Below are 14,357 nucleotides of genomic sequence, written 5' to 3' on the forward strand. Positions count from 1 at the left end.
AGTGCCAGACAAGGAACATCTCCAAAAAAAGCAGAAAATTCTAAACACTTCTCAGGAAGTACCAGCTACCTATTTGTGAACTGGTTCTCTCTAAAGCGGTCTGGTGACACAATTTCTAAGCTGTGCAGGAAGAGATCAGTTTCCATAGCAATTCCAGCCACTTTCTGCCCAGATGCAGCACTTTCCGTGTTCCTGGACACAAAACACAGCTGCTGTGGAAGACAGACCTAGGTGGCAACGGCAAGCTGGAGAAGAACACACAAACAGAAATTCCCTCTTTTGTGGACACATTTAATCCAAAGTACAAATTCAGGTTTGTGATATATAGGGAGGAAGGAAAAATAACAGCCTTAAAGACCCAGCTATCTACCTCACACAATAGGCTCTGTGAGTCAGCAAAATAAAAGCTTTTGGAGAGAAGGAAGAATTCTTCATGTCTCCTCTGATGTAGAGACTTTCGTGTGATATAGCACAAGGCACTGGGAGCTCTGCCATACAAAGGCTCTGGGCGCCATGCAGCATTTGCCCCATTTCAGCTACCAGGCCAGAAAAAAGGGGAGAGGCAGTGGTTTAATTTGTTGTGAGAGGAAAAGAAACCTCACTCTTCAAGAAAACACATCAGCAACTTGCTTGTTTGCAGGTCTTTAAATCCACAATATTTTCTTCACCTTTCTTGGAAAGAAGGTAGCCCTGCAAAAGCCCCCTTTTACTTTTTCCTTGCCAAGACCTCAGCAAGGAAGATTGCAGAGTGACCCACAAGTGTTAGCCATGGGAGGCTCCAGGCAGGTCTGAGCCCACAGCAGGCTAATCCACAATCCTGTAATACCTACACAGTTGTTATTGTTGAAATCGTTCAACAAACGGATACACAAAGAAGTCCCATGGCAAATACAAGTATGTTCAAAGGTAAAAAATAAGCAAGGAAGCATAAGGTCTAAACAAAAGCAGCTAGAGGCAAAAATAAAACATCATCATGCTAGACTGGCTCTAAGAAAGTATTAAGACAATCCCCTCTCCTCTTATCTGCATCTTCTTCCCTTTTTTGCACTATTTGACTTCCTTGAAATAAGTTTCTAATCCTAACTCTCCCAGCAAGACAATGAAATGCAGATAGCTGGCTTAAGCATACACAGAAATTCCTCTCCGCATGCATCTCCTATGCTGTGGTTACTCTTTTTCACAAAACAGTTGTTTTTTTTAAAGACTGCAGCAGAAGATCAATTTTGAGCCCGGGTTGTCTATAGCCTATTTGAAAGGCAAACAAACAAAAAACAATGCAATGGTCTTCCTACAGTCCTTCTGATGGTATAAAACAGCATCAACTCAACAGGTTTCTGGTTTGCTCCAAGGAGTAAGCCAGTAGACTACATACTTGCAGGGTCTCCAGTGCCTTACCCTTCAAAGTGGGGTACCAGCACTGTTGGTTCCTGGGAGATGCCAAACTGAATATATCACACCCCCTCATTGCCTTGGTGGTACTACCATTTCAAAGCAAACATAGGCTTTCACCGTCTTTGCCATAATATACCAGATAATGGCTTGTTTCCTGAATTTTTTAGGACAAGAGGAGGAAAAAAAAAAAAAAAAAAAAAGAGATTAGCATCAACACAGCCTCCTTTTTATGATCAACTTTCTTAAAGTACAAGCATCCAGTTAAAATGCTTATTCCATTATCTGAAAATGCCTCTTACCCTTCCCAATGCCTGTACCATATCACAGCTCAAACCCCTGCCATAATCATTTTCCCCAGGTTTTGTGACCACAGATCTGTAGCACATTGAAAGTGAACCTATGAAAACAGCATAAACTCATGGACTGAATACGTGAATAAACATAGAACTGTTCAGATTTTTTTTATTTTTGTTCCAATATACACCTCTCAATTTCTAAAAGCATCAGTGATGCTGCTAGAGTTTTTCAGAAGCCAGAACTATGGACCAAGTTTCTGTGCACAAGACTGGGGCCCAAAATGTGACAGGGTAAATGCCTAATACTGACTCAATCATATCATTACACTGGCATCTTCCATAAAGAGATAGTTGCTCATGCTCAAAGTTGTTGGACACAGCTTTCCTTCCCTTCTTCTCCCAGTTCATATAGGCACTCATTTTGTCTAATCAGATGAACATTTATCTCCTGACAGGTGAGAGCTGGCAATACTAGTCATCCTTCCCTCCATCCCTGTTTAACCAGAGATAGTTGAGAGGAAGTGATTGCAGAGAAGTGAAGTCCTATTTCCCCAGCTCATGCTGCCATAGGCAATGAATTTAGAGCAAAGGTTCCATCTTGAAAATGTCAAACAGAATGAAAAAAGATAAAATCAAAAATTATGAAGTCAGTTCCAACCATTCCTCCAGGTCCAGCTGCTCCCCTGGGTTCTTCTAACATAGCCGACAGCACAGCTAGAAGAATATCTGCTTTCTGTGCTGACTGGTGCCATGGGGTCCTCAGTCTCAAATTAATTGTCCCTCACCCACTCCTGCAATTCAAGAGAAACTGCTGGAGCATCAGTCCTGCCTACCAGTCTGAAAAAAGTAGTCTGCTGGGCACAGCTGGAGCTCTCTCTCTTCTGCTCCCCCAGCCCAGTATGCAGGCAAAACAACAGATTTCCTTACCAGGCCCACAGTTTGCTGCCCATGGATCAGGGAAGCAAAATAACCACTACTGAAATACAGATACATGAAAGTACAGCAGTAGCTTAAGCCTGGAAAAGGCATTTCCTTTAGTAGGGTGATCAGAAAGCCTGGTTTCACCTTTCCAGTTCCTCTGAAATTCTCCAGGATGCCATTTTGCCTCAGTGTTTCATCAGGACATAGGGTTGTTGGTTTTTCTCCTTTCTTTCATCTTATGCTACAGAACTGAGAAGTTACCTATGGCAAGAGCAAAAGGAATAACAGGCCTGGGCTCTGTTTCTTCACTGTTTGTCACAACACTAAGTGAAAAGGAAATTCTGGATAGAGAATTGTTCAGAGGAAAATAACTGCCAGGTTGAATTAGAAATGCTATTCTGCTGCAGTATGAGCAGTGGTGGGCTGAAGTAGCTGCACCCTGGATGAAGCTAGTCCAGAGGTACAGAACCAGGTGAGCTGCTAATTCAGGGACTAAAGTTACAGGGACTTTCTGAAGGGACTGAGAATCTTACCCCACTTTATGTCTACTCCATTGCAAATGTTTTCTAAAGGGAGAACACCCCTCTCAACCAAAACCAGATTTGAGGAGATTGCTATTGCTCTTGTCTTTTAGAACAGATGTTTTACAGCAAGGCCACTGTTCCTACACAGGAAATAGTCATATAGTTTCATGTGTAGTGTAGTTTCAATGTAGTGATCTCCAGGTCCTCCAGTGGCTAACCCATATATCAAACACTTACCATTGCACCAAACTGCTCTGGAGAAGAGAGAGCTTCAGCAAAGTGTTTCTTTCCTTTCCTGTCTTTGGACAGGGAGATTCAAACTTCAATTCCATATACCTCTACTACTTATCTGACTCCTGAACTAGCAAGAAAATCTGGGTCAAAAATATGCATGCACACCCACACACTCAGTGTACCCTCCCCAGGGAGGGAACAAACAGCCTCACCCTGAAAGTGCCTCAGATCAAATCAGATATGTAAATGTGTGAGCACAGTGTGTCTAGACTGACACTTTGGAGACTGAGGAATGCCCTACTGAAGGCTCCTATCAGCTGCCAACGCACCAGGCTCCAGAACTTGCTGATCCCACCAAAGAATGCACATACCAAGGGACTAACATGGCCAGCCATATTAGTAATTATATTTAAGCTGAAAAAATACAAATACAGCTTACGAATAGCCCTTTACCTGAGCCATTGGTGAAATAAAAATGAACTTTAAGACAATAAAAGCTACATTAATTAGTGAGATTCCCAGTGGATAGATGCAGAAAAGTCATTGTTGCTCAAAGCAGTGGCAAAAGCATATATACACAGCCAAAAGTATAAACCGAAGACCCTTACTAATGCCTTATGAACCTAACAGAAGATGTCTTGGTTGGGGGGTGCCTTTCTTTTTGCCCATAGATGAGCAATGTTAACATAAAACTCATACCAGCAGAAATGACAGGTGGTAGCAGAAAACCTGAAGGGAACCAAGTTGCCTTATCTTCTGATTTCAGGGACAAATGAGCACAGCACAGTATTTTGCAAGACCAGCCTCTTACAACCTTCTGAGAGGCATGAGTTCAATATTCCTTTTCTTCTTCATGTCACAATAAAAATATGTATTTATCCACAGACACATTTCCAAAAAAAAAAAAAAAAAATCAGAAGTTTAGCAAGACCCCGTAGAACTTTCTTAATGCTTTACCAGATTTGACAAGGCAGGTCTACAAGCACCAATGAGTCTCAAACCAGGCCTGACCTTACGAATGCAGGAAATAGACTATACCATTACACCTTCTCCTTCCTAGAGCTAAAAGGGACCCTCCCAAAGCAACAGCCACATGAGGCAGGAGTGAAACAGGGACCGAGAGCCCTGGGAACACCAGAGATCTTACACATTTCTCAAATGGACAGTCTGGACAGTAGCTGCTCACTACCACCTTTCAAGGCTTTCAACCAGAATCAGCATCCCTCAACCCCTGCCATCTTCAAAGAGCTGTTAACTACTCCCATTGAGACAGAGGAGCTCAGGACAATCATCAGTCCCCATGACTGTGTAGTAACAAGAGCAAGTTGCAGTGGCATCCTTCCTTGTGAAATCCTACCTCTTCCACTTTATCAGTGAAACCCCTTTCCATCTCCAAGATGAGAAGGAGAAAAACTTTAAGGCCAGCCAAAACATCACAAGGCAATTCCATCCCTGTCAGATCTTGTTGCTTCAGCAAAAGTTACAAGTTGGTGACCACTGGCTACAATTGTCACTAAGGTCTAAGCTCCTTCCTGGTGCCTTAAAGGGTTCAGCATTTCTTTTTCTAGATCTTCAAAGGAGAGTGATGCCACATTCACCCAGGTGCTGCAGGCAGCAGGACATATTCTACAATAAAAGCCAGTGATGAATTCTGCTAGAAGCAGGAAACTCAGCAGCAGCATGAACTGCATGAGAATATGCTCACGTATAGAGCATTCTACTGAATTTAAAAAATAGGGCATTGATTTTGTTATTAATTTTTGTATTTAACTCAATATTTATCTCTACATACGAATGCCTCTTCCCCACTGCCACTTTTTCATGCCTCAGCAGAATTTCTAGTCAGCAGCAAACAGAGATGTAGGTCCTAAGAACAAATCGATCAGTCTGCTGCAAAGACAAACTGTATGTGAGAAGAGTGCTCTGAGCGGGTTGTCAATCAAAGCCTCCATTCTCTTTTATCAGTGAGCATATCTCCCTCGGTCCGCACGTGAGGAAAACAGAAGAAAGCCAGCAACACTTACGCAACGCATGCCACTCATCCTGGCGGATTGTCTTGGTGATGTTGTAGGTGAGGTTCTTGGGAATGGTCGCTGAGGAGTAGTGGTACTTGATGTACGTGCACCGCTCAATTGCTCCTGGGAAGGGCAAAATGCAGAAGAGAAAGTGCTGTTAAATGAATGCAACATGTCCTCCCAGCTGCAGGCTAGATAGGCTTGACTACCAAATGCAAAGGCTAGGAGCAAAGCAATCTATACCATCAGTCCACTGTGGTGACAACCAGTGCCATCTTTAGCACATGACAGACACAAGCTACCTGGTAAGCTCGCATCCAAACTTATGATACACCAAAAGCCCTGCGGTAGCTGCCAGAGTGTCTGCCTTCACCATCAGATATATATACGAGGCAAATCACCCCTTCTTTCATTTATTTTCTCTGAACCATAAGCTAGAAGCCAGTATGGCAGCATTTACTGTGTGGAAACTGTAAATTCATGTCTTAGCTGCAGTGATGTAGCAGTGCAGTAACATGCCCCAATGCCCATACTCCAAGAGATAAACAAAGCAATCATTGATCTTTCCTTCAGTAATAAAAAACAGGGCAGGGAAAATAATATATACAGATAGTGAACAATTTTCCTGACCCACTTCCACCTCACGGCCAAGAAGCAAGACAAGCAGAAGGATACGTGACAGGCTATGGTATGTCTGTTGAAGGTACTCAGACACTTCCATAGCAGGCTCAGAAATAGAATTTATTGGCACCCCTGAATAATGAGCCTCAGATGGCAACATGAATGGTCGAAATGGGCAATTCCTCCCCCCAGCCCCCCGCCCCCGTAGTCAGGGTCTCATCTACGTTCCATGGAAAATAGCACCACATGCTGCTTCTGTTTGTCTTCTGGTTACATTATTACATTCTCCTTTAACTGCCAACTTTCCTTCCTCTACAATCAACACACCTCCAGGCCCTGATCTCCTGGCATCTCTCTGCATAGTGTCCTTAGAGGAATAGGTCTGGCATAGCCCAATGCTTTCCATGAATTATAGCCTAGCCAAATTTTGCATCTGATCAGAAACCGCAGCCATTCTTGCACTGATGAAAAACAGTAAGGTTTCCTACATCTCTTTTGCCGGCATCCTCAACTAACACTGGCATTATTAGACCTTGAATCTGACTGCTTAGTGACAAAGCTCATGGAAGTCATTTTTCTATTAATATTACGGTATTTTGAATCAGGCCTTCAGTAACTAAATAGGCATCCTTTATGTGGTTGGCCACACTGTTTGCTACTAGCTACCACTGGTGAGAGAAGCAGCTATGCTGGAAATGCTTTTATGTATTAAAAATACATTAAGACAGGCACTCAATAGAATAAATTAAATGAAGCAATGAATTATATAAATAAGAAAGAGTGCTATACACCAAGAGGCAGGTAGAGAACGCTTACCATCAGCCTGAACTGAAAAGGCAGAGCCATTAGCCTTATATCTACAGCTCTAAGGGGTTAAATACGCTTTTATGCCACTAGAAATACAAGTTTCTACCTCAGTTGTAAAATATTACTTGGCATGAACTTAGATGATACACCATGAATTCACAGCATGAGTAAGAAAACCCATGAAACAAAATTATTAGTTACATCATAGTCTACTAGCATCTTCCAAAGTTAGTGCAATACAAACATTTGAGGTCCTCATTGTTTGCTCCTCTTAAGCATTCTTCACATTCTGCCTTTGACAGCAATTAGATTAGACAAAGCCAAATATTATAGGGTAAAAAGGCAAAATATTTACATATGTATCCGCCTGCCCTGACAGCGTGATGGGCTTCTGTGTGAGTCTGCACCATCTGGGCACCAACTGTACGCCCAGAATTAAAGTTTCAAACCAAGAATAGTATTTAAAAAAAGACAGCTAGTGTGCAAAGAGCTATAAAAAAAGCCCTAAATCACAACCCAGTCTTCTTACAGGTTTTTCTATTCCCCTTTTTTCAGCTGCTTTCATGGATCAGAAGCATTGGCAAGAAAATGGAAAATGCTTATTTGTCAGAAACTAATCTCTAAGGTATCAGATACCCATCCAGAGAAAAGGTTTATCACAGAATCACAGAATATTCGTTGTTGGAAGGGACCTTTGAGATCGAGTCCAACCACACAAAAAAAAAAAAACACCACACACACAACCACACACACCACCACAAAAAAAAAAAACCCACACCAAAAAAACCCCCAAAAAACCCACAAACAGACACAAACCAACAGTCTCAGGCACTAGAGCATACCCTGAAGTGCCACATCTACACGTTTCTTAAACACGTCCAGGGATGGCGACTCCGCCACCTCCCTGGGCAGGCTGTTCCAGTGCCTGGCCACTCTCTCAGTAAAGTCATTCTTCCTGATATCTAATCTAAACCTCCCCTGCCGCAACTTCAGACCATTTCCTCTGGTCCTGCCATTATTCACTTGGGAGAAGAGGCTAACACCCACCTCCCTACAACCTCCTTTCAGGTAGTTGTAGAGGGCAATGAAGTCCCCCCTCAGCCTCCTCTTCTCCAAACTAAACATGCCCAGTTCCCTCAACCTCTCCTCATATGACTTGTTCTCTAGACCCCTCACCAGCTTGGTGGCTCTCCTCTGGACACACTCCAGCAGCTCAATGTCCTTCCTGTAGTGAGGGGCCCAGAACTGAACACAGTACTCGAGGTGAGGCCTCACCAGTGCCGAGTACAGAGGCACGATGACTTCCCTACTCCTGCTGGCCACACTGTTCCTGATACAGGCCGGGATGCTGTTGGCCTTCTTGGCCACCTGGGCACACTGCTGGCTCATGTTAAGCCGGCTGTCCACCAACACCCCCAGGTCCTTTTCTGCTGGGCAGCTTTCCAGCCACTCTTCCCCAAGCCTGTAGCGTTGCCTGGGGTTGTTGTGACCGAAATGCAGGACCCGGCACTTGGCCTTATTAAACCTCATCCCATTGGCCTTGGTCCATTGATCCAACCTGTCCAGGTCCCTCTGTAGAGCCTTCCGACCCTCAAGCAGATCAACACTCCCACCTAGTTTGGTGTCATCTGCAAACTTACTGAGGGTGCACTCAGTCCCCTTATCCAGATCACCAATAAAGATATTAAACCAGACCGGCCCCAAAACTGAGCCCTGAGGGACACCACTGGTGACTGGCCGCCAACTGGATTTCACCCCATTAATCACAGCTCTCTGGACACAGCCATCCAGCCAGTTTTTTACCCAGTGAAGAGTACACTCGTCTATGCCATGATGCACCAGCTTCTCCAGGAAAACGCTGTGGGGATGGTGTCAAAGGCCTTACCAAAGTCCAGGCAGACAACATCCACAGCCTTCCCTGCATCGAGAAGGTGTGTCACATGGTCATAGAAAAAGATCAAGTTGGTTAAGCAGGACCTCCCTTCCATAAACCCATACTGGCTGGCACTGATTACTTGGCTGCCCTGCACTTGCCGTGAGAGCTCACTTAAGATGATCCTCTCCATGATCTTTCCTGGTACCAAGGTCAGGGTGACAGGCCTATAGTTCCCCGGATCATCCTTCCGGCCCTTCTTGTAGATGGGCGTCACATTGGCCACCCTCCATTTCATGTGGTACGTCTCCTGTTGACCAGGACTGTTGATAGATAATGGAGATAGGCTTCGTGAGCTCTCCTGCCAGCTCCCTGAGTACCCTTGGGTGAATCCCATCCAGCCCCATAGACTTATGCATGTCTAGGTGCATAAGCAAATCATTAACTACTTCCTCCTGGACTATGGGGGGCTTGTTCTGCTCTCCATCCTTATCTTCCAGCTCAGGAGGCTGAAGACCCTGGGGGTAGCTGGTCTGACCACTGAAGACAGAGGCAAAGAAGGCATTAAGTATCTCAGCCTTCTCCTCATCCTTAGTTGCAATGTTTCCCCCCGCATCTAGTAAGGGATAGAGATTCTCCCTGACTCTTTTTGTTGACGTATTTATAAAAACTTTTTTTGTTGCCCCTTATATTAATGGCCAGGTTGAGTTCCAGCTGGGCTTTTGCCTTCGTAATTTTTTCTCTGTATAACCTAACAAGATCTCTGTACTCCTCCTGAGTTGCCTGTCCCTTCATCCAAAGGTGGTAAACTCTCCTTTTTTCCCCCCTAAGTCCCATCAAAAGCTCTTTGTTCAACCAGGCCAGCCATTTTCCCCACCCTTTAATTTTGCGCCTCATGGGGACAGCCTGCTCCTGGGCCTTTAGGATTTCCTTCTTGAAGAGCGTCCAGCCTTCCTGGACCCCTTTTCCCTGCAGGACTATCTCCCAAAGGACTCTCCCAACCAGGGTTCTGAACAGGCTAAAGTCTGCCCTCCGGTAAGTCCAAGGTGGAGGTTTTGCTAACCCCCTTCCTTACCTCACTAAGAATTGAAAACTTGACCATTTCATGATCGCTAAGCCCAAGACAGCCTCCGAGCTTCACATCTCCCGCTAGTCCTTCTTTGTTTGTGGAAAGTAGGTCTAGTGAGGCGCCTCCCCGGTAGGCTCTCCTACCAGTTGTGTCAGGAAGTTATCTTCCATGCACTCAAGGAACCTCCTAGCCTGCCTGCTCTCTGCTGTGTTATATTTCCAGCAGATATCCGGTAGGTTGAAGTCCCCAACCAGAACAAGGGCTGGTGATTGTGAGACTTCAGCCAGCTACTTAGAGAAAATAGCAGACACAGAGTCAAGATTCACAATAAAAGCATACAGAAGGAAGAAAAAAAAAATCCTGTTCCATTTGCTATAACTTCTTAAAGTAATCAACAGAAAGCATATCCTCTTACACCAAAGAGGCTAATTTCTACCAAGGTCCATCAAACTTTTTATTCTTACTGCAAATATTGTTAGTAGTAACGCAGTGTTCACTACCTTATATCACCAAAGCCTAAAGCAGAAAGAGAGATTATGGTCTGAATTCAGGTCATCATTTCACCAGATATATATAATTTTGGGCTTATGCTTACATCCTCATAGCTTTAATGAGACTTAAGTACATGTTTAAAGACTGTCTAGAACTAAGATTACAACTGCAGTGGCAATGGTTCAATGATAGCGGAAGTACTGGCAGATTTTTAATGGTAAATTCCATGATGATCTCCTTCCCAGCCACACAACGTATTTCAACACTGTTCCCACCTCTAAATAACATGCTATTAGCCAATCATCATTACCCCAACCAAGAGTTTGTAGGGGCCAGAAGGTAAAGTGCTCTTCAGTGTACATAGTGAGATACATTCGCCTTTTTCCCTTATTTGCCTCTGAAATATCAGGGCTGGCCACGGCATGCATTCAACAGGGCTGAGCAGAGTACAGAGATTTCACTTGTACCTGGAAATCACGCCCACTACTTGTCTTAAGCAGGGAAACAACCCCCCAGGTCAGACAGACAAGGATGCTGCTCCAGGATTTTCACCTTTCTCTGAAGCATTAAGCTTAGGTTCACTGCTAGAATAGGTAAGCCAAACTAATTTTTTGTTACAGGGCTTAAAATACTTCAGTCTAATCCAAGTTACTGGGCTCAAAAAAGGGATAAATGGGTGAAATGTAATGGTCTATGATATACCAGAGGTCAGCCCACATGAGCTAATGGGCCCTTTTGGCTCTAGGCTATTAAATACTCCTGTGAACGTTGAGTTTAATACACTCAGGAGAATGTAGTTCAGAGTGTTTCAGTGCTGTCTTCTGCTAGCTTCCAGCACTCAGACACTAGAACAGCAGCAACCGCTGGAGATACCATGTGGCCATCTTCATCTGCAAGGCCACTGCTGATAAGAGGCAGGTGGGATCTTACCGGGAACCTCAAGATTTTCATATTCCAAACTGACAAGGTTTGTGATTGCTTGGCATTTAAATATGAGTCATTTATCTAAACCTACTCTGAGGTATAGAAGAGTGACCCTGCTGAGTTAATGCAACTGCATCAGCATATATCTAGCTAGAGGTGAGAACTAGCTTTTGAAACTTAGAAAAAGGCTTCCATTTGCCTAGACCCGCCAATAAAAATTAGGAAAACGATAAGTTTATAGCAGTGACAATTTCATACTTCATGATGTCTCCCTGCTTGTCCCATATAGAAGGGAACTAGGCTCAAGACCCTCAAACATCCAGTTCTGGGAGGCCCCTGGGAAAACAGAGGCAGTGACTACAGGAAGAATCAGAAGTACTGGTCTCCTGGAAAGTCCTATCAGAAAAACCCTAAGAAATCCTTACATTCAGAGGAATTAATAGCCATGCTTACTCCAGTCTTTGGAATAAGAGGGGAAGCAAGAGTAAGAAAGAAAAAAAAAATTTTTTTCCCTTCCATCCCTCAATAGGGTAACTGCAATTTATGGTGCATCTCCAGCCTTCAGCACTAACTTAGAAAGACCAAACACAACCACAGCTGGGCTCTGTACTTTGCTCAAATAGCTGGGAATAGTATTTATAGAGCAAACCAGTGACCGGGTTTTTTCACCTATGCAGCTGCCATAGCAAGTGTATAACTGGCCACAAGAAACACAAAATAACAGCTCCACTGACAGATGCAGTATATTCAATGTTCCTCCAATCAGAGTGGAAATATTTGCTGAAAATCCCAAAGAAAAGTGGCTGACATCTTCAAATAGAGTTCTAGGAAAGGGATCAGCAGGAAGATGCAACTAGAACCATGCAGATCAAAACTCTGCCATTCCATCTTCACATAAGCACAGATGCTCAAAGGGGATTTGGCAGCTGTAACTGTGGTTGGCAAACCCCTGTTCCAGCAAAGTTCAGATGCCAAATAAAACCGAGATAAGGAAAGTAGAGACAGCTTCAACCAGAGCAGCTAAGTACTCACAGCATCAAACATGCCAGTCCTCTCGCTGATCCCCCTACCTCCTCAGTTCTCCTCCCACATCCATTAAGCATTGCTCCATACTGTCACCTTATTATGATATAATATTTCCTTTTCTCTCCATTACAAGGAAAAGCCTTAAACTGTGTTACAGCAGGAATATCACCTGAAAACACTGTGTGATTCTTTTCTATTCAATTTTCAAAACTATACCAACAACCTGATGTTAGTTCAGCTGATAGTGAAACTCAGCTCCCACTGCATTACTAGGGCTGTAAACACTACACCAGTAGAGGTCCCAGGGTGTTTGGTGTCTGAACCATTCTCCCACTCTAGGCTGAACAGGGTTGAGATAAATTAAAAGGAAGGTCAGGCTGCTGGTATCCATACTGTATTTGTCTGGTTGGTAAACAGACAGCTTTTTTCACAACTTTGGGGCCAGTGTCAATCCCTCCCCCCTGCTTTAAACATCATTATATTTCAAAACTCTCAAACCACTCCAAGAAATAGTCTTTACCCATGGTTAATTTAAGAAATAGAAGGAAAATTCAAAATGGCACCAGGGTATTGGTCACATTAGTCCTAAAAGTTGGATCTCCAAAATTCTCAGAGGCATTTGCCCTGTGAGGTCAGCTTGACTTTTGCAAAGGTGGTTGTCAAGTTTCAGGAACTTACACTGTCACTGTGATCATACAGTTTAGTCTCCTGCGTAACACAGACCAACTCATCTGACAGCTGGCAACAAAAAGCAGTCCTCCGGGTGGTCTTTCATGAAACTGGTAGTCTGTGAGAGCAGTCAGGTAAGCGTCAGTAATGCCACTTCAGATCCAGCTCACAATGGCACACAGAAGAGTTACTTGCACAGGTTATCTAACTATACTCCCTCCCTTCCAACAAGGGCTACAAGATTTCACATTTCTTCCCCCCAACTTTCATGGCTGCAGACTGTGGAACCACCCTTAAAGTTCAGGTACAGATTAGCCCAATGCTTGTGAGCAAGTTACCTTTGGCAGCTGGAGGGCTCACAGCTACACATAAGAATTTCTCCCACTCTAAGACTTTTTGCAGCAATCCCTGGGTAAGGCCAATCAGGAATCTCAGACAGACGCAGGAAACTAGCAGCTCATTTGCTCTGGATAAACTGCGGCATGGCCATTCCAGACTTCATAGCACACTAGCACTGATATGACACTCCCCTTGCTCTCTGTAACATGCAGAGATCTGAAAACAGGTGGTACCTGTTCTCCTGTTGTAGTAAACGTGTTGATTTCTAAGAAGGATCCAGCTGTACACCTAGTATTTGTTCTATTACATTTCCTGCCAAGGCTTTTGATGTGATGAGCTTCCCTGAAAAGACTGACGTGGATGTTCTGAGCCTCTGCTACCCGCGGGCAGCTTTTCCTTCTTCTGTGTTGTAGATACCTCTGGATGAACTGTTTGTAGCAAGCAATTTATTCCACAAAATTCACCCTTTGTGCTAGCTCTAATTTTTACAAGTCTGTTTGAGAATTACTACACAAACATTTCCTACTAAAAGGAATCTTAGCCTCCGGCTTGCAAACCACACTCACTACATATATTTGCTATTCATGATGAGAAACTGCCTTCCGTATGAGAGATTGCCTTAATCCCATGGTTTGGTTACTGTTCCCTCATTGGGTGACTACATCCATACCAAGCAGAAAGAAGATACAGATTGGTCATTTAGCCTGTAATTGTTTCACATTATCTTCAGAAAACCTGTAGAGCAAAGAAATTTTACAGTTTTTTCTTAGCATAAGGAAGGTTTCCAGGGGCTAAAATCATATTTAGGGCTAGAATCCGGTTACACAAAGCAATTGCATGTGCCATATATATCCATTAATGTCTTGGAAGTCTTGTCTCTCTTGGAAAAGTTCATTGTTAAATTGTGCTAGCATTTTATGCAGCCTCCAAACCAGGCTGGTGCAATTTAAGAATTATCACCTTCAGCTGTATGTGCTGCCCTCCATCTCTTAATTCATTTCATATGAATCATCAGAACTCATCCAGAGGTACCTTAATATAGGCAAGGTTGTTGTTGCAGTTTCAGCAAGTGGTCAAACTAAACCCTGGAGGAAGGTAGGAAGAGAAACTAGGCTCTACCCTGACCAGCTGCTATGACAGAATTGCAATCAGATA

The 14,357-nt window shown here is 43.7% G+C and overlaps 1 protein-coding gene across 1 annotated transcript in view; it reads right to left on the reverse strand.

Annotated features, from left to right (window-relative positions):
- Nucleotides 1-14,357, reverse strand: part of TMEM178B (transmembrane protein 178B) — a 226,907-nt gene that overhangs the window by 158,096 nt on the left and 54,454 nt on the right. The window contains exon 2 of the mRNA XM_074169020.1: nt 5,392-5,505. Within this exon, the coding sequence (XP_074025121.1) occupies nt 5,392-5,505 (114 nt within the window). The remainder of the gene's footprint in view (nt 1-5,391; nt 5,506-14,357) is intronic.

This window comes from Numenius arquata, chromosome 2, assembly GCF_964106895.1.
Source record: "Numenius arquata chromosome 2, bNumArq3.hap1.1, whole genome shotgun sequence".
In the NCBI taxonomy this organism is placed as follows: Eukaryota; Metazoa; Chordata; class Aves; order Charadriiformes; family Scolopacidae; genus Numenius; species Numenius arquata.